Source organism: Chroicocephalus ridibundus, chromosome 4 (genome assembly GCF_963924245.1).
Source record: "Chroicocephalus ridibundus chromosome 4, bChrRid1.1, whole genome shotgun sequence".
Taxonomy (NCBI): Eukaryota; Metazoa; Chordata; class Aves; order Charadriiformes; family Laridae; genus Chroicocephalus; species Chroicocephalus ridibundus.
The window spans coordinates 33,233,740-33,258,807 of record NC_086287.1 but is presented as its reverse complement, the minus strand read 5'-3'; the positions used below and the strand labels follow the sequence as shown (position 1 = coordinate 33,258,807).

The 25,068-nt window shown below is 36.9% G+C and overlaps 1 protein-coding gene across 1 annotated transcript in view; it reads left to right on the top strand.

The window, feature by feature from the left end:
• ARHGAP5 (Rho GTPase activating protein 5) overlaps positions 1–20,952 on the top strand; it is a 50,968-nt gene extending 30,016 nt beyond the window's left edge. Inside the window, exons 5-8 of the mRNA XM_063331920.1 lie at positions 8,126–8,203; positions 9,643–9,774; positions 11,537–11,642; positions 14,564–20,952. Of these exons, the coding sequence (XP_063187990.1) occupies positions 8,126–8,203; positions 9,643–9,774; positions 11,537–11,642; positions 14,564–14,894 (647 nt within the window). The 3' untranslated portion in view covers positions 14,895–20,952. The remainder of the gene's footprint in view (positions 1–8,125; positions 8,204–9,642; positions 9,775–11,536; positions 11,643–14,563) is intronic.
• Positions 20,953–25,068: the final 4,116 nt, after the last annotated feature.

Genomic DNA, 25,068 nt, shown 5'->3' with positions numbered 1-25,068 from the left:
TGCGCGCGCACACACACAGAAAAGAGTGTGCATCAGTAGAAGAGGGACAATTTGGGAAAATTAAAGTAAATCTGGAGCTGAAAAGTTCTAGCCTTTTATAAGTCAAGAGATTTTTTCTTTTGAAGGAGCCCTGTCAGGGTAAAGGGAGATCTGGTAGAGATAAGGGATCACAAGGTGGGGCCTACAGATGTAGGTATTTTTGTGTGTTCCTGCTTAGTTTGGTGTTTTCCAACAAGAAGTTTTAGTCTGAACTGGTTTACCTTTATGGTTTCAACTAATTTCTGTTTTTGAAAGATAATCTAGGGCTTGAATCCCTTTGGAATCTTTTTAATAGTATTTGAAGTAAAAACTAAGAGAAGTAGTTAATACTTGAGCAGATCTAAATGTAATAAGCAGTAATTATGTATCAGAACCTTCATTTCAGCAGCAGTGCGTTCTGTTGCTGATACTAATAGTACAAAGCAGTAATAGCACATGATACTTTGTCTTATTGGAACCTATTGATCAAAAAAACTTTGAACAATACTATGTACAATTATTTTAAATTTAATTACACTGTCACTTTTGGATAAGGAATGAGGAAAGCTTGGCTAAGTATTGTAAATTTTGTAGCTTGAATGTTTTGTTAGTAATACTTTCATGCTGTTTTCCGTGCCACCAGCTTAATTCCAAGTACTGTTTGTGTGCTATTCAACACATACTGTTGTTGATTATTTTTAACTTTCCCAAACTTATAATAATTTGGGCAAAAATTATGCTAACTGATAGTATTCGCATATGAGGGGGTTTTAATATTTCTATTTTTTTTAAATTGAATTTACTTTTTTATGCATTATTACGCATTGGTGAAAAGTTTGGTATAAATTACATTTCATTCTGTTTCCTAAGGCAGGAGGCACCAAATTAATATGAATACTAGCACAGTTTTGCCAGTTGATAATTTTAACTCTGGACTATATTCAACCCTATATAATAATAGCAGTATTTTAATATGTTTTTTCTTTGGGTTTTCAAATATTTAAAAAAAATCTTCGTAGAATATTGATATCTATGTGCTTCATTGACAAGATTAGAAATTTTAGTTTCCATACTTCATAAAAAAAATGATAGCATTTATATAGTGTTAATTCTACCTAAAACAATTGAGGGAAGAGAAGCTTATTAGAATAATATGCATTTTATTAATTTAGTTACTCAATTTATGTGAGACAAGGAATGGAACAAAGAAGAAAGAATGAATTTGACAGAGCCACATCTCATTTAATGTCGCACACAGTCTCTGTGGAGAGCTAAAGGTGAAATTAAAAATTGTGTACTCAGTATATGTACAATGATTACTGCTTTTGCTATTTATACCTTTTTGTAATACCTTTTGTAATGTTAAATTTACAGTTTCAGAGGTAATTTGAGTAGAAGAATATTGCATTCTGTGAATTTCCCTCTTGCCTAACTATACCAAATGCTTTTACGCTGAATCTGCTACGAGGCCAGATTTTGACATTGAAAGTATAGATAATGCAATCTCCAGAGATCGGGTAGAAATAGACAAAGAAAATGAGCTGGCAGTGCATGTTGAGGTGAAAAGGCTGGTAAATAATTGAAATATATTCATAGTGGCTGCAAAATCCATAAATTCAAGATGGATTATCTCCCCTTTTATTCCAAGGGCTTGGGAGAGCTACAGGCTTTTAGGGGACTGTTCTTTTGGACAGAGAGAACAGAATGGGCCAAGAGAGGCCAACCCCTCGGCCTGGTGTATGACACCTGTCATTCTGAGCATAGTTTCATAAGAAACAGTGTTAACAGCCAGTACGATTCCCTGCTGCTGTATGCTTCTGCCATTTTTCATTTTGGGCACTTGTCAGATGTCTCTGAGTCAGTGGAGTTCACTGTCTTGGAAAGTTATATCAGCAAAAATGGACAAGGTCCTGCTGCTTAGTATTACAGCAGGTAAGTTAAGGGTCAAATATATGTCAAAACAAGTGCAAGGCAGGGAGCAGGACTATGCAGCTAGGAGCAAGGGAAGGACAGAAACAGTGATTGATGAGGCAGGGAGTTAGACCATCGTTTCAGTCATAATGATCAGTTAAGTTGACTCAACTGCCCATGAAGCTATATGTTTATCAAAAAAATGCATAGGCCATGATTCTATTACTCTTGATTCTGGATAGGTACAGTAACAGTAGAGTTAAATATCCCTACAATATGTTTTGTGCCGTCATCAAGTTTGAGTGATCCTAGAGTGGGTGGTGTGGTTAATATATTCAAGGCCAGGGCTTCTATTCAGTGGAATGTAGATAAGCTGGAGGAATGGGACAACGAGAACCTGAGGGAATTCAGCGAGGACAAATGCCAAGTCCTGCAACTAGCTTTTCAAGGACTAAACTCCTGCAGTGGTACACGCTGTGGACTTGACTGGCTGGTTAGCAGTGCTACTCGAAAGGATCGGCAAGTTGTGGTGGAGAATAGGCTAAGCATTGAGTAAGTAGTGCATCCTGCTAATGATGCCTTCTGTATTGGACTGTCCCAACAGAAGGGTGTGCCCTACAGCAACAGAAACGATTATTTGGTTTTACTCTGCACTTGTTAGACCTCACTTGAAATGCTACAAGAAAGGCGTTGACAAACTTGTTTGAGTCCAGCAGAAGAGGCTGGAGCTGGAGCTCCTGACTTGTGGTTTTGTTCAGCTTGGAGAGAGGAAGGCTGAGGAGATAACCAAAAGTGGCTTCCCAAACCTATGAGGAGGCTACTGAGAAGATGCAGCTAGGCTAAAGCACTGAAGTACATGGCAGGAGGATTAGAGACAGTGATGGTTAAAATATGAGGTGCCAACTAGAAAGAAAGGAACAGCTCTTGCTCTGAGGATTATTTAAGCACTGTTTCAGGTTACCCAAAGAAATTGTGGGCTCTCTGTCCTGGGAGATACTCGAGATCAGATTTGGATAAGCAACCTGATCTGAATTCAGCATTGACCCTTGTTTGAGCAGGAGGTTGGACTAGATGACCTCCTGAGGATCCCTTCTGTGATCACTTCAAAATTGGCATAGAATAGGTTGCAGTAGTTAGGAAACTATACACCAGTTTGTGTTTTGCAACTTTGGAATTAGTCAACAGGGAGGAAACCCTGCCCAAACTCGAGAGGAGGGGAAAACAGGCATCAGTTGTTTCTCCTAATGGAAGATTGACTACCAGACGGATGGAGGAGGAGCACACGCGTTAATTTATTAGTGTGTGAGAATCACTGAAAACTGTAAACAAATATGTTTTGAAATATTCATAAACACATGTTGTGCACTTGAGCTGTATTGCTAATTGAGGTATCTCTTCAAAGGAAACCTCACAGAACTATGTAAAGACTTTCTAAACAATGCAGATAGGACCAAGATGTCAATATCTTTTGCAGAGTATTTATGGTACTTATGCAGCTCCTCTTATTGCCCTAGCTTTCTCCAGGCCCAAAGTGACCACACAGCTAATATGCCTGAAAAATTAGAGTATCTTCAGGTGTCACCCACTTGTAATGAAGTAAAGAATGCATCTGCCATTTCCTAGACATGTTTGTCGTGTCATATTGATTGAAGTATTTTATTCCTTTTTTGAGATGAACAGGCCATGAGATCTGTGATTGAGTGACACTTCATAAAACTATTAAGAGCTTGCTTAATAATTGGTTAATGTAAATTGTAGAAATGTTAATTCAGAGTCACATAAGAGGTTCCTATTTTTTTGAGTCTTTCTAAAAGTACTGCTTATTTTTTTACATGGCTTACTTTTTATTGAACGCTTCAATATACTATAAATTATTTTATTACAGGAAGCAGTAAGACATTTTTGGTTCTGGTTTTCATTGTGTGAATTGAATGTCACAGATCTTTAAATGCTAGTGTTGATATGCACAGATAAGAACACATTAAATGTAGAATTTTACATGTGGTTTTTTTGTAAGTAAATTTAGTGCTAGACTCTTACTTGAAAAGAGTTTGGATTCTTTGCTCTGTAATTACATTTATTCTAGGTGTATGTAGAAATTATTGTTCTGAATCAGTAAGGTGGTGGTTCCTTTAGTCTTGTGTAGTCTGGGTAGCGTAGGGGTTGAGAAAAGGTACACCAGGTCAGGCTGTGGAATAAAATTTTAGAATGGTATAGATCACAAAATTTACAAACGTAAGTGTGGGAATGATAGTCTCAGCTCTTGTAGTGGAGAATGATTCCTGAAAAGTTCAATTGGTCACTGGAGGGGAAGGGATTAAACTGGGGAGAGACAGAGTTGCTGTGATTAGGTGGTATGTATTCAGAAACACAGCACAGGGATAGTGGAACCTGGCTACAGATGTCAAGTTGGCAGATACGGTGTGACTTTTCAGCAGCCTAAATATTAGTATAGCTGTTGTCACTCAGGAAGAGGTTTTAAAATCATCATAGACTGCTGTCTGAAAACGTCGACTCTCGATACTTGCTATCAAGCTAGCAAAATGAATTAAAAGAATTATGAGGGTGAGCAATCTGGGGAAAAATCATGCTATTTTGTAATTCCACAGCACGCGCATGGTTTCAGTTCTGGGTTATAATTCGGGTCACTCTGTCTTACAATAGAAGAGAATTGGAAAAGACACTGCATATGACAATAATAGTATCTCTGGGATAGAGGGACTGAATTGGTTAGCTTAGAAGATTTCTGAGGAAGGGAAATTATATAAATTAAAAAAAACTGGTGCTGGGGAAGAGTAGATAAGTTACTGGTTCTTGTTAATCAAGAAAAAAAGATTTCATGAAAACTTCAGGTACTGAGCATAAACCCAGTGTTTCATGATGTACCTTCCTGAATTACAAAACTGCATTTGCCGTGGGTTGTTGTGAAGACCACAAGTAAATGACTTAAAGGGGTTTGGACGAATTAGCGGGGGATAAATCCCTAAGTGGCTATTACAACGCTTTATGCAAAAGCCTATGTAAGCCACCATCTGCAGGAAGATGGGAGGATATACCACAGAAAAATTGCTGAGTTTTTTTCTCCTGTTCTTGTTACCTCTCTCCTCAAGCACATCCTACTTACTGGTGTGGAGACTGGGTATTGTACAAGGTAGACTTTGGTCTGCCCTTGTGCTGAAGTTAGTATGTTCTATGGAGGAACCAAGAGTTGTGAAATATGTCGGTGCCTAAGAATGGAAGAGTCCTAAAAACTAAGTATGAATATAGGTTCAGCTCCACCTCGCTTGTTTTCTTTGAAATGCTTTCAACACCATGTGAAGTTACAGTTAGATGGGATGGAACCCTGATGACAACCAGCAGCACAAAAGAAGGTGCAAGAAGAGAATTTGTTAGGCACTAGGAGGTATTTTGAGAAAGGAGTAGTCTAGACAAAGATGAACTCTGTCTTGAAGTAAATATAGGATATTGCGACTTGAAATAAGGAGGATCTAATTCTTTAAACCTAAAGGTGTAGTAAAGCTAGCGGGACAGAGAAGCAAATAAATCAGATGATTTTAATATATAAAATTACAACAGCCATTGTGTCCAGGACGAGTAAGGATATCTTGGAAATTACAACTGGACCAGAAGGGAAGCAGGATAAGAACATAAACAAGAAATCTGAAAAAATCAATGGGCTTCCAGATGAAGGAACTGAATTTTTAAAAAGTTGTCAAGAAAAAATAAAAGTCACGTGCTCTCACTCTCTCAGTGTGGATACGCAAGAAGCTTAAAAGCTAAAACTAGTGAACTAGAGTGTCTTATACTTGATGAGGATCTCGATGTAACAGGCATTGCAGACCTGGTTGGATAGTAAAAAAACAACAGAGAGAATTGAAGCTTTACTTAAAAACATACTTCTAGCTGTGTGTATGCGCACAAACAGGTTAAACTTGTCTCCTTGTGTGCCTTAGAGAAATAGTATAATGACAGTTGACCAACCATTTAATGACCTGTTACTTTCTAGAATATACAAACAGGAAAAATTATTTTTGCTTGAGGAATTTAAAAGACAAATTTGGTTAGCTTGGTCCGGAATTGCAGCACTTAGCTGTTTTTGGAAGATGCCTGAATTCAGTTGGCATCTCCTTGTTTAACCTGAAAATTTTCTGTAAATTGCATTTCTGTGTTTCTCAGAGCTGTACTGGTCTGAACAAAGAGGTGTCTCTACATGACGAAATAGAAGGGGGGGGGGGAAAGCCCAGATGCAATACAGCATCTCTCTCTCCAGAGCAGCCCAGTTCAAGTATTCAAGGTTTAAACACTCCTACTGAACAGTGACTGGATCAGACTTCACAGAACATGCTATTGCAGCATATTCAATTCTTTTTGTGCAGGAGGAAACTGAATAGTAGTTGGATTAAACACAGAATACCCTGGGGCTGTAGGGTCTCCAACTGAGAATTCTCCCATACTAAACAAAGGGAATCACGATCCTAGCTTGTTCTTATCTACCAGTGATTTTTTTGTATTTCTTTATTTACAACTTCTGGAAGAGGAATGCAAAGTGTTTCTGTCTGATAGTGTGTAGCACATTCGGGGCGTTCTTTTGAAGACAGGCCCTTCCAGCTGTGGAAACCATTGAATCATTGAAACCATTTTTTTTTTGCCCTGTGCCACCAAATTATACCTCCTGGTGCTTTTTGAGGACATCAGTGAATGAGGCTCAGCTTTTTTGAAAGGACTGTTTAGGTATATATTTACAAAAGAAAACTCTTGGATATGCATTTGGAAAGCTAAATGGTAGGTATAAAAGTTTATTGGAGAAAAGCTTACTAAAACAGCCTTGATGCAGGCAGTAGAGAGACACGTGAATTATCGAGGCATTAAGAAGGAAGAATTGAGTTAGAAGAGTTGATATCAAATGACTTGGTATAAATTTCCTGGCGGTATGAAGCAATTAAGTGCTTTCTGTACTTTGAGCATTGTAGCAGGATTCTTAGTGTTTCTTGGTAACTTAAAAGGCATGGTTGGTGATTGTGGTGTGACAGAGGAGTTATGTATTGATCTCATAATCTAAAATGCATTCAGTTACTGGGCTGTGATGGTAAAAAGTCAACAGATTTCAAAAAGCTCTAAAACTTATGAATTCTTAAATAGAACCATGTACTGCTGTTATGGACGTGTAGCATATAGATAATTTTGCACCAGTAAAGGTAACTTGTAAAATTATGGAACTATAAACTGCTTGTATTCCTTAATGGGTTCTAAATTAATAAAGAAAAAGATATTGGGTAATGGTGTGATTAGCAGGATAGATGCTCTCATTCCAGTGAGTAGCCATGGGGAAAAACGATAGCAAAGTGATAGGAAGCGTAATCACTGGAGTGGAGTGAGCAAGTCTGTGTGCATGTGTGCATAATAAAGGTGTATTTTTTTACTATTTAGCTAGAATGGCTGCTGTAATTATGATGATGCTGTAATTATGATGTCTCTGTAATGTATAGTAAAACAAAGTAATAATGAGAAGCCTGGAGAACCTCTGCTTCCTAACAACCTTCTCCTCCTCCCCTTTCCACCTGCCCCTTTAAGAAAGACTTGTAAATGATGTGGTAATTTACCTTAGAAAAGTTAAGAGAAATGCAAAGTTTATAAAATATAAATGGTAAAAGGGAAAGTATGATAGAAGATTAAGTCCTTGTCTCGTACAGGAGTGTGTTACACCATGAAATTAAAAAATCAGGAATCAATTACAAATGCTTGATTTTTCTGCAGAGTATTTTATTAGCATGTTATTGCTTGCCATAGTAAGTTGTTAAGCCTAAATTGTGAAGACAGTTTTTAAAAATGTAAATTCTGTGGGTACCAAACCCCAGAATTGAGATTTTTGTTGAATAAAAAAAAGATGTAAATAACAGCAGTTTAGTAGACGTCAGGAAGAGAATTGTTTTGCGTAAATTATTCCACAAGTGCCTGCAGTCGGGTTCTTGTTATCCTACAGTGTGGTTTCCTCTGATTCATATTAAATGGAGTAGTGGACTCAGTAGACAACTGGTATTTTGTGTTTTGTAGTCCTGTATCACTATGGTACTTTTTAGGCACTTAAGATTTGTTTTCCTGCTTTTGGTTTCTGAATTAGTAATTATGACTGGCTCTGTTTTGCTCTATAGTATATAAACTTGTTTTTGAATATTATTTTTTTTCCTCCCCTTCTAAGGATTATGTACTGAAGGCCTGTACCGTGTTAGTGGGAATAAAACAGATCAAGACAACATTCAGAAACAGTTTGATCAAGGTAATGTTAGATTTTATTATTTAAAGCCAAAACAGAACTTGAATTCTCCATGGATTTACCACAGTGCGACATAAAAGGGTTGCACTTTGAAACCGACTTCCATAGCAGTTAGTACTTAACGCTCTGGTAAGTTGTATTGGGATAGTCCAGGCTATTACCAGTGAAGCTGAGTATAAACCAAAGATGGGATAGAATCTTGTTACAGCTGCCTTTAAGTGCTGTTAAGTATTTTCTAGGAGGTAGTCTAGTGTTTAAAAGAGTTTAAATGCAGTCCTATCTGCTTCTTCTGTTAATAGTTCATCAGTCCTAAGCGTTAAGGCATTCACTTCCCCCTCTTTTCCCCACCAAATGTAATACTTTTTGATACTTATTTTATTGAAAGGTCTCTTAAATAATGTGGATTAATAATTAAAACTTCATAATAAAGTTCTGACAAACCTTTCTGGTGCTAGAATATACTGGGATATGACTGGTAGATTATGCTGTTCACTTTGATGTGTTAAAAGAAAGATTCAGCGTTTTTTTTTTTTCATTTGTTTTCGTTTTCTCATTTGATTTATGATCTCGGTATTTCAAAATTAAAAACTTCTTAAAAGTTTTTGGATATTAATCATGAAGTTGATCCTGTGAAAAATAGTAAAATTCCTTGTAGATGATAAGGAGAATAAATATACTATTTTTTTATGCCTCACTGTGCTGTTTCAGATAATCTGGGTATAATGGTAGATTTTCTTTAGTCACCTTGTTAAAGGATGTTCCAGAGTTTCAGGTGGGGTGGACTTTTGAAAAGTAAACTTGTCATTTTCAAAGTTCCAGTTTTTAAATACTTGAAGTTCTGTGACTTACAGTGCTTCCACTTCTACCCTTGGTTTAAAATTTATGTAGCATAAATTTATTATTATAAATTTCAATTTTAAAAAAATCTCTAGTTATAAAACATAAACCTGCTGTTATTTGGGAATCTAGCAGTAGATTATATGGCCATTTGCGGTCACCGGAATGTTTTGTTGTCCTTTTTTAAAAGGCTTCATGTGGTCACATGAACACAATCACGTGGATTCTGCAAATTGATGTGCCCTGTACCGGTTTTAAACACAATTTTGGGAAATAGAATTTAAAACTTATTAACAAAATTGATTACTTGGAAGCCAGTCAGTGGCAAAAAGAAAAGCATTTGAGTCTGTATGGAAAATTAGACAACTTTATTTTTCTGATTTTTCTACTGTTTTCTTATACTGTCAGATTTTCTTATATTTGATTTCATGTGGGTCAAAGTGATAGCAGTGTATCCATAGGTTCACCTTTTTCTGCAATTTTTAACAAATGTTTGGCAACATTTTTATTTTCAGTGTTTTGAATAAATTCTTGTTTTCATAAAATACTATGAGGAATGGTAGCGTTACGTTTTACTTACACTGCTGTTTAATTTTGTTTTACAGATCATAATATCAGTCTAGAGTCTATGGGAGTAACAGTAAATGCAGTGGCAGGAGCTCTTAAAGCTTTTTTTGCAGATCTGCCAGATCCATTAATTCCTTACTCTTTGCATCAGGAATTGTTAGAAACATCAAGTAAGTAATAAACAATCTTGTCTTGATCTAATTACGTTGTATTGATTGCCCTTATTGCAATTTTTGCTTCACTGTAAGTTGAAAGGACTAGCTGCGCTGACGTATTTTTTAAATTGCTTAGATTTCATTTTTTTTAAATATTTATAATTAACAGAATTATGTGATGAAATAAACGTAATACCTTGGTTTTTTTCTAAGTAAGTTGTGGCTTATTATTTCCCCTTTTCCTAGAAAATTCACTTGGAGAAATCTGCTTTTTTTTCCATTCTGTATTAATACAGCATATGACGAAAGCTGTTGGAACTGTATTGCAGTTGTTAACAGGGGGGGAAAACCCCTTGAATTCATGAAGTCTTACATTCAAAGTAGGCTTTAGGAATCAGGCACATCTAGGAATATTATGGTGATTCTCTTTTAGATTTTTTTTTTTTTAAATTCTTTTTGAACTCCTTATGAAATGCTTAATTTTGTTTGCCTTTACGAACGTTTTTCAGAAACTTCCAAGTGAGATGACTAAATTGTTCCCTTTTTTTTAAAGATTATCTCTCCTGTATTGTCAGCAAACTGTTTCAGAAAGACTGCTTCGCATTTTTGCAGGATACAGCTATGACATACAGTTTTCTTAAGGCTTTTGTGTTCAAAACATGAAAATGCTAGTGTAAACCTGAGGCTTGGGCCTGGGCTTGATTAATATATGTAGTCCGTTAGAAATTTTGTATTTTTTGGATGATATCTGTAGATACCTGTTTGTGGTATTTCTGCTGTACTTTTCAAGCAAATTGCTTGTTTAACCTAATTAGTTAGCTTTTATTTTTTTCTTAAAAGGACATCAGTTAAATTTCAGTCAAAACATGCAATAGCTTGGAATATAAGTGGACTTACTTTTTTTTAAATGCTATTAATACTGCTTTAAATTTTTATTTGGGATATGTTAGAGCATATTTAACATTATTGCTACAGTACTAGGGTACAACAAATTTCTTTTTAACAATGCAGTCAAGTAATAGAGATGAGCTTGTATTCTTTTTTATGATAGGACTCATCAGGGAATAGAAGTATATTCTGCAGAATGCATGGTTCTACAGTACTTTAGTGGTATTTTCCACAAGTGTTTTAGCAGCAGCATTAGTTGTTTTTTATTAAAAAAAAAAGTTATTTTATTCCATAGTCCTTTCTTACATGTTGCTTATTTCTTTTTTGGAGCATAAATAATGTCCCTTGGGCCTGTGAAAATCTCTGTTCTCCCTTAAACTGTATATTTAAAATAGCTGCATTCATAAGCTCATTCATAAGTTTTTTTACTATTTAAATAACTGATAAGCTTAAGATATTCGAAGTTCATGTGAATCTCTTCCTCCCAAAATCTTTATGAAACTTCAGTCCAAATAAATCTTTTGGGTATATCTAAGTCATAACATCTTGCAAGTAGAGGAAAATCTAACAACAAAATGACCCTGTCATGTTGTTAGTTATCATTCTACAAAACAAAATGAGCTAATCAAGTGATTCTTTGCTGTTAAATGCAGATAAATAATTCTTCTTAAATACAGAAAAATATTTTTGTGTTTAGATAGTTACCTCTGTAATAAAAAAGTTATTCTATGCAATAGTATATGCAGATAGGAATTTTATCAAATATTTTCTCACTTGATATTTCTCTGTGGATACCTTATCTGTACCATTGTACTAGGAAAAAGACTTAGCAACACTTTATTCAGTACGTCTTTCTAGATGTGTCAGAAAACATCTCTCATTTCTATAGAAATCATGGATAAGACAGAACGGCTACACGAGTTAAAAGAAATTTTGAAGAAATTCCACCCAGTGAACTACGATGTCTTCAGATATGTGATAATGCATCTAAACAGGTTTGGTATTTTTCTATTAAAACTTTGTTTAAGTTGTAACAATTGCGAAAAAGATTTTGTTTGTAACAATGAATTAGCTATTAGAATTGAAAATTTTATGTCGCATTGCTCATCTGTTAGTATAAATGTAGAGTATGAAACTGGCAGTTAAAGGTTGGTTTGAAAAGGTTTGTATATTCTGTTCTCAGATTTTCTTGATGTATAATATTATATATTTTTGGTATTGGTTGTGGTTTATGTCTGTTCTTTGATAATGACTCCCTTTATACATAAGGGCTAACATGGCATAATACGCTTCTGAAGTCTGGGAAAAGATAGCTGTGCAGCTTTTAAAGTCTGATCATAGAGCGGGTTTACAGCCTGAAGTTCCTGAAGAGTTTGCAGTGGAGGAAGTGGCAGGATCAAGAGAAAGAGACTCTTCCTTTTTCATTTTGAGTGAACATAAAAGAAGGTGAATAGACATTCGCTAAGCACTTAAAAGAAGATTCTGAAGTAGCTTGGGAGAGTTTGGTAGCAGATGACATACAGGTTGGTAGGTTTTTGTTTACCCTTAGAAAGGACAGAGGTTAAACTTTAAACATGGGAGAGAATAAAGTGGATTGTTCGTTATGTTTAATCTAGTTGTGAGCTGCAACTGGGAAAGAGGTGCAATGCTCTTCTCCTTTTGTCACTTCTAGGCATAGGTTCCCACTGCTTCATTATGCCCCTGCAGCATGTTTTAAAGGAAAACAGAAATAGAGGAAATCTAATTTTCTGTAGAATACACTAGCTGATCTCAGACACCGTGTGGTCTGATGCCAGAAAGTTGGTGGACAGGGAGGAGGAAGAGGGGAAGAATGAAACTTCACCTGTTGTAGAATGCTGCTGCTGAGGACAACTAGGTCAGATTAGATTTAAGAAACAATATGAGAGACAGCAAGCAGTGAACTCATGTCAAGGGGGAGCAAAAGGTGCATGAGAAGACCAAACACATAATCAAATCATAGAGGTACTTAAGGATGTCAGAGGGTATATGTTTTAGCCTCTGCAACTGAAGAAGCCCATTGAAGGATTTTTGAATTCAGAGCAAAAATGCTAGGAAAAAAGCAGCCTGCAAAATAGGTGATCTGGCTTTTATTTCAGTTTTATTATGTAGCAAGTGCTATTTTTTCCTCAGTTTTATAACTTTCCTTGTTGTAGTCTGTTCTCTAATGAAACACCATTATAGGATTTGAAATACCTTTTGGTGTTTTGCATTGTACTCATTTTAGTGAAAAGGTACAGTCAGTTCTGATTCAAAACTCTGACAGATTCATTGTCCCATCACAGTGTCCTACCCTTAAATTTTCTTTAATACTTGGTAAGTCTCACTTACTGTTCTATCTCTAGATTATAGTCTGGGAGGAATTTATACACAGAAGAATTCAGTATAGGAAGAAAACTTTAATAAAAATGCTAAGCAAAATGTAAGCTTACTTTTATATTTTCGGGTTCTTTAATCCTTAAATGAAGTTAAAATGTAACTCTTTTAGGAAAAAGATTATGAATATTACTGTCACTCAGAAATAGTATCCAAATATCCTTTGGACCAAACTTATTCAAAACAGATTGAGAGGCAATATTTGTGTACCCTCACACTATTTGGAATAAGTAATGCGCATGCTAAAATGGAAGTCTACCCTTTATAGTTGCCACTATGCATGCATTGTAAACGAGTGAAAATATTTTCTTATAGCACTAATTCTAGTGTTTACTATGGTTTTCACAGTTTTTGAATCTATGGACTACAGCCAGCTGTCAGAAATCCTTGCAGTCTGCTCTTGTTAATCATCAAAATTGTAACTGACAAGTTGCAGAAGTTTTGTTTTCTGCCTTATTTCTGCAGGATAACTGTAGCTCCCTTACCTTTGTGCTGTCTACTGTAATATAGGAATTGCATGTTCCCAGCTGAATGAATATCTTAGGTGTTTGTCAGATTTATTAACAATTTTTCATGTATCTCTCGCTAATTACTTCCAGCTAAAATTGTGATGTTACTTTAGAATGCAGAGTATTTTTAGAAAACAAAATATCTTGGCTCTTTCTAGCCTATTACTATGAAAAGCAGTGTGTTTTTTCTGAGGAGACATTTAATTGTAGATTATGAGATTGGTAACGGGGCAGTTTGTTGGTTTTGGCTGGTTTGTTGTTTTGTGTTGTTTTTTTTTTTTCTTTTAATAGTATTGTAATAATGAATTGAGATCACAAGTGAAGAATCTGTTTCAGCCCCTGCTTAAAAGCAGGAAACTTCAAGAAAGAAAAACCCAGTTGGAAAGCTTTGCATTATGTATTGAAAAATAAAACAAAATTAATGTGTGTTGATATTAGTGAAATTTCCACTGATGATGTTCTTTACAGCTTGGCCAAATTCTGTTGCTGGCCAGTATGAAAAACCCTGCAGTGATGTGCTTTAATCGACACTTGGTGGTTGGGTGTTTTTTGGCTTTATGTTTATTTTTAACTTGTGATCTAATGTGATATCTTTTTCTTTGAGTGCCGTAGATGTTAGTTCTGTCTTACAGTAAGAAACCATTTCTGTAATTTTTCTCCTAGGCATTTTAATGGATGAAATTTTAATTTTATGAAATCCTGTAGCTGGTTGAGAAAATCAAAGTTTATTATTGTTATTTCAAAATGTTGGTGGAATATTGAATTTCTTGATTAAAAGTTTAATCAGATTTATATTTGTTAGATATGTGAATCTGTAAAAGTCATGGTTTCTAAACTTCTGCATAATCTCTAAAAAAAACCCAAGAACGATTGTTTTAATGGATAGCTGGAGGAAAGTAAGAAAAAACTTGAGATTGTTTAATAATAATAATGCTTACAGTTAGCTATGAAAATATTTGTAGTTGATTGCATACCAGTTTTAATTTATTCTGTGCATGTTGTTCTTATTTCAGGGTTAGTCAGCAATATAAAACCAACTTTATGACTGCTGATAACTTATCGATTTGTTTCTGGCCTACTTTGATGAGACCTGATTTTGAAAACAGAGAGTTTCTTTCTACCACCAAAATCCACCAGTCGGTTATAGAGACCTTCATTCAACAGTGTCAATTTTTCTTTTACAACGGGGAGATCGTAGAAGCACCTAACCCAGTGGCATGTCAGCCGCCGCCTTCCAACGCAGTGCAGATGGTGGAACCAATGGTACCTCTTCAGTTACCGCCACCGCTGCAGCCTCAGCTGATTCAGTCACAGTTACCAGCAGACCCTCTTGGTATTATATAAATAGAAGATGATTGCAGGCAGCCTGGCACTGGACAGTAAAGACAAGCTATAGACGTGCATGTTTCAGGATACAGTAATGTACTTCATATTTATGAAAAATAATTCCCATCCAGCTGATTGGACATCTTTTTGTTATATCCCGTACTGTGTTCCTCATTTGTACACACTGCAGATAAAAACTATGTGATAAGCATGACTGGAGAGGTTTAATTTTTAAAAGCAAAAATAGCTATAAAGTACAAAGCTGCTGCTGCATGATACCTTATTGCAATCACTATATCATTCCTGTGACGATTTGTCACAATATATTGTGAATAAAATTTTTCTATAGAAATTTAATGATTTAAAAAATTACATTTATGAAACATTCAACGCTTACAGCCTGCTTTACGGCTGTTTTTGTTATTTAACATGCTATTTTTGGCAATTTTATTCACATTCGAGCGTTCTGTGTAAACAACTAAAGCCCAGCTATAGTTTATTTTGTAATCTCCTGGCTACTTATGTGACGGTATGCTTAGGATGGTTTATGGAAGAATGCAAAATGCACTGTTGAGAATTTTACAATCCCTCACCATCCATCTTTACTTGTAAGTATACCTGTGGACAGTTTGTTAAGGGTGGGTGAACTTGCTTATTATTTCTTACAGCACAATACCAAGGACATGCTTGTTGTAAAAGTGAGTTTCAAATATTGTACAAAAATTTTGATGTTGCCTACTTATTTCTTTATGTTCCATTACTGAACTAAACATTTTGTAAAACTGTTAATTCTGTAAACAGCTGCATGTTTAAAAGATCATTGATGGTCTTGTAAACTTAATCTAATATATTTTAGATATTTTAATTTTTCCCACTTGGGAATACATGTAGTGTTTAGAAAATAGTTCATGACATTTTCATATAAGGTTATATAACTTTTCATACATAAACATGAATTTTGTTGTAGTAAAATTCTCTAAACCAAACAATGTTTTAATCTAGGACTTCAATTAATCTATTCTTTAAATCTATTTTTATGTGACCCTTTAAAGATATACAAAAATGCATTGCTAATACATAGCAATAAATACTTTGGGTACTGACAATTAACCTCTTTGGAGTGTGTATATATAAAATCACATAAACTTGTATTCATATTTTTTTCCTGTGGTATGTTGTACTAAAAATTCAGATGACTGATTTTTTTTTTGCACCATATTTTTAAATTATCTCTTTTTTTCATTTATTTTCCTTTTACATTGGTACCAATTTTGCTGTAAAAGAATGCTGCTTAATTTAAACAAATCTTTTGGTTAAATATTTTGTTAGTGGTAAAAAATTTAGAAGGTTACAAATTGTAGCAAAGGGGAGACCATAGATAACACTACCTGTGAGACTTTTCATAGCAGCTTTTTTTCTTTCATGCTCAAAATATACCTTTTCCTGCAAAGAAGAAAACAGTTTTGGCTCATTCAGCTGCTAGAATGTTTTGTGTAGTTTAAAAGAAAAAAAAAAAAAGCTTTATGATGGTCACTGTTGTAATCTTCACTTATAACAAGATTTAAGATCGTCTTGTATGTATGATAGTAAATAGATGATTTTGAGAATTTAAGGCTTTTAAGAGTTTGATTTGCTCCACTTTCCCAAAATAAAAATTGCCTTTCCTACTTATGTCCTAGGTATTGTACTTCTAATTATGACTTGGATTATCATTCTAGATTACTATGATACCATAAACCCGGCTGCTGTTTGAAGTACATGTATATTATAAATTATCTTGATATTGTGTTATATTCTTGCAAGTAATTATCTTTTCTAAGAAAACATAAACAAAAAAGAAAAGTCAACCCTATTCCTATTGCAAAGCACACAGGAATTATTAGTACAATAAAGTCTGTCCTGTAAATTGTAGTATTCTTAACTTGTTCTACTTTACCTGTTGTCTGTATAGCTTTTATTTATAGTTGTCAGTCTAATCTTGGCATGTTTAGCAAAGAAAATGAAACTTCAAGAGTTTTATAAACTATTTCTAGGTTGCTAAAGAATTTATTTTTCTACTGTATATGGTATAGGCAAAGCATCACCTGTACAGGAAACAAGTCTATTTCTAATAGAAGTAAGCTTAAAAATAAATGCCAGTCATATCCATATTTAAAAGTTCTATCTATAAAGTATCTCCAGTCTTTGTAATGTGAATTACATTTTAAACTTTCTACAAATTCCAAATTGTTTGCCATAATATTTAACTGATCTTTGAATACTAGTTTTTAGAATAATTTACATTCCATCTCATGACGAACTTTCATGTTGAGCTTGTGATCAAAAGTATTTGCAGTATCATTTATTTCTTGTGTAAGATGCTATAGCTAAATCACTTCATGATTTTCAAAAATCTTAACACTTATTTTTGGCCAAATATGAAAGCGTTAATTACATTTACTGGATAAAACATGAACAGGGAAATAATAAGGAAGCGTGGCATGTGGCGCTCGAGTGTCACATGGAGGAGTCCCTGCATACTGGTTGTGTTATGGAAGTGTTCTATGCAGGAGTGTGGATGTGTGGGTGTGGGGGTGTGTGTGTGTAATATATACACTTGGATTTTTTTATGTGTTTGTGTGTTTATGTACACAAGCACATGTGCACAGACTTGCGTGCACATACACCCACATGGTAAAGTTTTTAAAAGATACTAGGAAATTATACCATCGTTATTAAAGATTTATAATAGAGCTTTCTCTATTATTATTTTTATTAGTGCTATAAAATGAGGAAGCATGGCATTATATACGAATTCCTCATACTTCGGCTCATGTAGTCCCTTCTAGTTTTAATGAAAATCTGAACGATAATAACTATATTTTTTAATGTGAGCATTTTTACAGTAATATCTATCTTGATAAAGATACAAATGTATATTATTTTTGGTTGAGCATCTCAGTGACACTTTATGGAGTAGTTTGTCTTTTTTATGTAATATTGGTATAGACATACTGCAGCGTATGGTCTCTCAGTGTTTTAGCAATTTTAAAATCCCAGACCTGAGTTACAAAACTGCCATTTTAAGTAACGCTTAACAGGTTATTTCAAAATTCCTTACCCTCCATGATCTTGTGGAATTTTAACATATATAGTGTAAATAGATTGCAGATGTCAACTTAAGTGAAAAGAAACTTTTTTGTTGTTGTATGTTTTCTCCATTATTTGAATCCTGGTTGCTAGGAAATTATAGATATGTTTATTTTTAGTTGCTGGAGTTTAGCTTCCAATATTTATGATAAATATAGGAAAAACTATCAATTAGAGATAAAAAAAATTGGCCTTAGCTTACATGCTTATTTCACTTTTTTTAGTAATTGTGATGCTGTTTGTCAACTGAAAAAATTACACATATATAAAAAACTTTTAAAGTCAAAATTTTGTTCTGTTTATAATGTAATCTTTTGTTGCTACATCAGCAGAATACTGCAGTGAATTACATATCAGTGAAGCTTATTCTGTATAAAAGATGCGACAAATAAAATACTAAGATGCTTACTGTGTAGAATGTTCAGTTTAGTTGCCTACTAAATTTTTAAAGGTAGAAGCACCCTATCTTTCACATACACAGAGATGAAATGTAGCAGTAAATCTTGCTGAACTGAGCACACCAAGTGTTTAAGGTGTTCTCGGGGGGGGGGTGGTGGTGCCTGTGTCTCTCTCCTTGTGTTTGATATGTCTTTTAAACTGCTGAATTTTGGAAGTGATTCTCACAGTGGTGAAAACTCTTCTGTAGGTAACGTGACAACCCCCACCCCACCCCCCCCAAGGTGGGTACGTGCATATGCTGGGGAATGGACCTCGGAAGTGACACCGTGTAGGATGTTCTGTGCCTCATGTGACCTCTTAAAATTTTTTTACCTGATCGAGCTGCGCAGCAAGAAAGGCAGTGATTATGGAAATCAGTTTTTTCAGTTTTCTACCGTGCTAAAGGAATGGGTCTTTTAAAATTATTTTTCCTGTGGAGTTTTTAAACCTGAAGGAAAAAAAATGTGGATTTTGAGGTCAGCTTTAAATTTTCAGAGTTGGACATTGTTGGTCATAATTCTGCTAACTACATGGGATAAATGGTAATTGTACTGCTTTTAGTTCTTCTGCATACAACGTTCGTGCTTAGTTTGTTTCTTCGGAGCATCTTGAGTCATACGGCTGATGCAGAAATAGCTGCAAAAACTTCTGGCAGCCGTCAAATGTGAACACTGTTCAGGTTTTACCGTCTTAACACTTTCAGATATTGGAGCATTTTAGTCTCAAGTAGGATGCGTTTTAGCTATAATTTACTTGGTGTGCAAATCTCAGCTTTGTCGGTTGCTATATCAAAACCCATCTCTGCTGGATCCGGAGCGTAATGCGGTGTTCGGGCGCTGCAGCAGAGCACAAGTGTCCGATGAATAGCTGTCCTCGAGAACCAAAGCGTAACATTAGTGTTCGCTTGTGTCAAACCCGTCCCTTCAACTAATTCATAGTTTCCATGGAATCTGAAGGGATGGATTTAATCTGTCATCATGGCTAGTGAAAGCGAACACTTCCTTCCTTTTCTTATTGACAAATTCTTCCCCAAGTGTGCAGATGGTGCACGTTACGGCGGTTGCCCATATGTTTCTCATCGTCCTTATGAAATACGATGCGTGTGTGTTTTAGACCCACTATTTTTGTTGCTGAATCGAGTGTCATTGATGCTTGGCCAACATTCTGGTGCTTTTATATTACAGAATAGGGTTTAATATACCTGACAACATTAATAATAATTTGTCCTTATTTTTTTGTTTTGATTGGTGTGATTTAGAAAATATGGAGAATTAAATAACTTCACTGAATGCCTACAGTGCAGTAACTGCGGTTTTCCCGTCTTAGAGTGTGCTAGTAATGAAAGGCCGTTGTTGCTTCTACTTAACAAGCTGCTTAAGAAAATACGGGAAGGGAATCTCGTGGTGGTACTTCCAGCCATGGTTGCATGTCGGTGCTTCAGGGGTAGATACACTGACTTGAAGGGTACCTCTGGCTGCTTTGGTGACTGGCTGATTTACGTAGTGTAGCCGTAGCTTGTATTTTCCCCAGAATTACAGTGTCGCAATCTGTCTGTTCGTGAAAGATTTTTCTGCTTCACAAACTGAAGAAGGGAAGGGAAGGCAAGGTAGCCGTTCCCATCTCTCCCTTCAGTTCTCTCGGCTTTGCCACCGATGAGATGGGACTCCTCAATTGCCCTAGCAGGGTTTTACGGAATGAAAAGTAGAAAATGTGCAGAGCGGTAAATTACGAGTTGAAGTTCTTTGGTTAACTGGTGCTGAGCGTGATGAATTGGTGAAGCATCTGGGGAAAAAAAAGAAGCAAGTTGCGCTATTAAATTGCAGGCGATGTGGTCTCCTCTTGAAGGTCCCACCCTCGGTGCTTGGCAGTGCCACACGAGTTTCTGCAGTGACTGCCCGCCCTTGGTCATATTGACCCTGTGCAAGAGATGGGGATAAAGAAGAGATCAAGAAACCTACCTCAAAAAAAAAAATCATGTACTTTGAACAGCTGCCTCTTAAAACACTTAGATGAAATTATTAAACACGGAATGTAGCAGAAAAAAATTCTGGAGAACGAAATGTCCGTGGTTCATTATTGAAATATGTATGTATATGCACATATGCTTTTTTAACTTAGTAAAGAAGTAGATGTTGATATAGTGGTTCTAACATAGTAACAGGTGGCCAGATAATTATTGCTTACAATTCAGATGTTACGTTTTGAAAAACTGAATGTAAACAGATGTATCTAATTTTGATATCCTATCTGTGATTTGTCTAGCTCTGACTTTTGGTTTAATTTTGTTATCCTGTGTGGTCACGCAAATAAGCCTGATTCTGTGTCCTTTATTTAACTGTATTTGAGTTGAAAAGTTTCTTTATCTCTTCACAGATGACTGCTTTCTTTATTCTTTCTCCTCTTGGTATTTCTCTTTGACTTAATTAGTCTTAAAGTCAAAACTTACGGTTTATAACATGATCGTAATCCTCGTCTCCTGTAAAACGTACTGGGTCCCGCATAAAGTCTATAAAAGTCTGTCAATACTCTCTTGTCCCCTTTTGTCCGCACTTGTCTGTGTGCGCTCATCTGCTGGTGTGGGTACTGCAGGACCTGGGGCAATGTGGCGCTTGTCCGTGTCTGGAGATTCTGGTCGCTAGGAGGTAGACATCAGGGTGATCCTTCTCCATATCCCAACCTGCCTCCTAACTAGGAGTGCTGGAAAGAGCAGCTGGGAGACCGTTGAAAAAGGGTGAAGGATAAATGTGACGAGTTCTCAGTGTATCGGTGAGGGAAAGATGCTCCCCTCAGCTGGGCTTTATTTCTGTGCTAGGGGTTTGTGTGCAGGGATCTGTCAAGCCTTCCACAGATGGTGTAAAGGGAGGAGGAGACGGGGAAGCTCTTCCCTATGCCCTTCTCTCTAACCCCTGCCCGGTCTTGGAGGGTTTGCCAAGTTCGATGTGGTGTTTCGGCCCCACAGAGAGTCGTGGATTAACATGTGGCCTTCCACCAAAATTTAGTACAGCTCAACAGTGGGGACGTACATACCAACCTTACTCTGTTCCTCAGCAGCCCTGTTCCTGCAGCATGTTGCCCCGAGAGCCTTTTGTTGTTTCTTTTTTAATATAAAATAACTTTGAGTGGTATCACCACTGTGATCTGCAGTTCTAAGTCATCTTTACATCTCCTCATAGCTGCCCAGATTTATTTACCGGGAGACGAAGCTTCCCTCACCTGAAATGCTTCTAGGGAAGTAGAACTCAAGCTCTGCTCTCCTTGGGCTTGTGCACGGTGCTATCAAGTATCGTTCTGTTTGCTCCCTTCTTTTCAAAGAAGGTAGCTTCTAAGAAGAACAAGAGGGGTGAACTGTTGCCTGTCACCGCTGTGGTTTTGTAGCATGATAGTGACAACATGAAGTAAATGCCAACCTCATTCGATGAAGACATGGAAGTAGTGTATGAAGATGTGAATCCTGCTGGAATCACTTGGAAGACTGTCCGTGGCAGAGTAAGTGAACTGTGGAACAGATGATCCTCTCAATCATGGCTATAGTTCCTCTTTAAAGGAAACTTTTCCTTTTTTTTTTTTTTCTTTTGAATCCGGAAGGGAGGGGAGCTGGTGTGCGTGTAAGGCAGTTGTCAAAGCTGAGCTCTCACCTAGTGGGGACACGAGCAGACAATTTGACACCAGAAACGCCCTGAAAGACTGCAGAGATCTATGTCCAGTCCTAGTATTCAAAGTGTCTGGAGGAACTGGATGCTTCTATTTTTCTCCAAGGCTGTGCTGGCTGTCAGCAGAGGGGCTGGGTCTCATGGATCCCTTTGGATTTCAACTACCACCCCACATCCAGTATTCTACTTAAAACATTGCCCTTAATACATGTGGTTTTAAGCTACATGTCTGTAAATAGGTTGAGTCTGATTTCCTGAAAAGTTACCTTCTCCCTGCCCCCCTTCCCCCCCCCCCTTTTTTTTTTTTAATCTCCCCCCTTTAACTGCCCTGGAAGCAGCAGAGCTGCTCAGCTTGAGTTCCCTCAGTATGAAGAAGGGATTCTGCTGCCGGGCATTCTCGTTTGGAAGTACTTGGCTTTAGACCTCCCCTCTCCTCCTCTGCACTACAAGAATGTAGGTTTGTTAACTACCGGGCTTGCTACAAAACCTATTTTTCCTCTCTCCTGCCTGAAGTTGCTGAGGAAGAGTGGGCTGAAGCGAATGTCTATAGGCAGGTATTTATCTTTGTACATTAATTTATGGGGCAGGTGCCCAGAGCCCCAGGGTGGCAAAATTTCTTCAGAAATGAAAAAAAACCAGCTTGCAATTTCTATGAGTCTCCTTCCTTCTGATGTAGTAGTTAAGGAAGCCTACTGCTATTCTTGCACTGAACAGTAGTAAGAAGTGTGTTCTGAACTCATTTAGGTGATAAATGTCTCTATATTCTGAATTGTCTTGCAAAAACCCCACGTAACCATTGCCTTCTTGCAGACAAGCGTTGCACGTACAGCCGAAGTGAAGGACTACTAGAAAGTGTAGTATGCTATGTAGAAAGCGAAATATGAGCAAATGGGAGAAGCAACTACTTTAGCTCATCACTAGGAAGCTATGAAAGAGTGGGAATTCTAAGAGCTTGGAAATTTTAAACTGAATAGAAGGCAACATTCATGGTGGGTATTTTTTCCCTTCTGGTGTTTTCAGTGGCTTCTGTTTGCATTTTTGTAATAGGAGGGCATGTTCCAACACCCTCCAGTCCCGGTGCCGCAACACTCTTAACAGCATCCAGCCGTACGCTTGAGGAGGAGACTGCTGAGGAGGTGCTGAAGACACTTTGCACCAGCCTGTTCCCTTTCTACGTAAGAACCGGGGGCTTTAAAAGAAGAGCCTGCTTACGGGAAGTCTTTTCTGGTTTCATGTAGGATAAGAGACTTTCCCACACTGACAAAGTTCTCAAGAACATACGTGGTTGGCCAAAACCACAACCTCGACAGTTTCTGTGGGTTTTCTTGGTTGTTTTTTCTTTCTCTTTTTTTATAAAAAGAAGGGCTAAAAAAGCTAATATGCATTTTTATTGCTGAATTTTTTTGCCTGAACTAGCGGAAGTTTGTTTTGAACTGCAACTGGCAACCGCAACATCTGGAGCACCCATGGACAAAGGAAAGAGAGCCTGTTCCCTGTATGTAACTTTCAAAGAGGGAAGCAATAGGTAAAGCAGATAAAAGCATGTCTTCGTTTTCCTTACTGGTAATTTGACTGCAAGAATAGCCTGTTTTATAGTCTTATCCCATAATCTGACTGAGTATAAATGCCAGTTTTATATTTTCCACCCTGTCTCTTAAAAATACTTTGCAGACCTGTGTCCCTACATTCATTGTATTCTCATTTCTGACCTGTTCCCAGTTTCTTTTAAAAGACAAGTCATCTACACGTGTGCAAAATCATATTAACTCGGTGGCACTATTAGCTCAATTTAGAAGTTTTAGCAGATGTTGTCACAAAACAGTTTTTGGTTAGACTTTACCTGATAAATTTAGACCTAGTCCTGTGTTATTGTTAACAAGCTTCTCTCCTTCACCTTAAAGGTGAAGCAGAAGCTAACTTGAGATGGAAATGTTGCACCACCTGCTTTGGTGAAGGGTAAGTTAGCAAGGAAGGAATTACGGTTTTCGTTTACTTGTGAAGTCCCCAGCAGGCACCTTCTACTTCGTCAGTGGAAGTCTTGCATACGCACGTGGAGAGTTATGAAAATGGCTCTCCGACACTGTTGCTTACTCATTAATCTGGTATTTCTGTGTCCCCAAATGTCTCAGATTCAGCTATGTACAGCACATCTTTAGTTTTCCACCTTGTGTTGGAAACTAAAACCCAGATTTGCTGTAAGAGCACCAATTTTTAGTCTGTGTCTGCTTCCTGAAGAGCATCCCTGCTTTCTCCATCTATTTAGTATTCAAGAAGCAGAGGAGAAAGTAAAGGTGAGTGATTTTTACCTCTGTGAATTTCAGAAAAATCTGGGAGTTTCTGTATTGGGAATTGGCCCCTGTTCTGTGCGGATGGAAGAGATGCAGCTGCACCGTGGGGAGCTGGAATCTTGTGCCTTGTCTCTAGGCAGGGCAGGGGCTCAAAGATTGGCCTTTCATGCGCAGTTGTATCCTTGAAAACCTCTGGTGCACGGCTGTGTGCCGCCCCCTTTAAATAGTGCAGAGGGAAGGGTCTCTCCCTCTCAGATTGAAAATAAGTTTAGAAGACTATCCTCTTGTTTTCTACATTGGCAATGTGAGGATTTGCCCCGATCCTTCTGATTTTAATGGAGGTAGGAGATGAAGAATTGTGTAAACAAGTTTTTAGAATAACTGCATGGCAAAACGGAAGAAAGAAGTTCAAACGTATGCATGGGATCTTCGTGTGCGCATACCCAACTGAGCAGAAAATAGTGAAGTCCTTTTCCCTTTTGACTCTGAAAAAATAGTTCTTTTCAAGATGCGTATACAAATGCATGGGCACGAGTACGGCGGTCTTCTCAAATCTAGGGGCCTGATCTCACCCTTTGGTCTGTTACAAGAATTGCAAATGATATTCTTAGCAAGCTTCCTGCTAAAAATTCTTTGGCCCTCCCTAATTCCCCCAGTGAGACAAGGAGCGAAGGGCAAGGAATGACC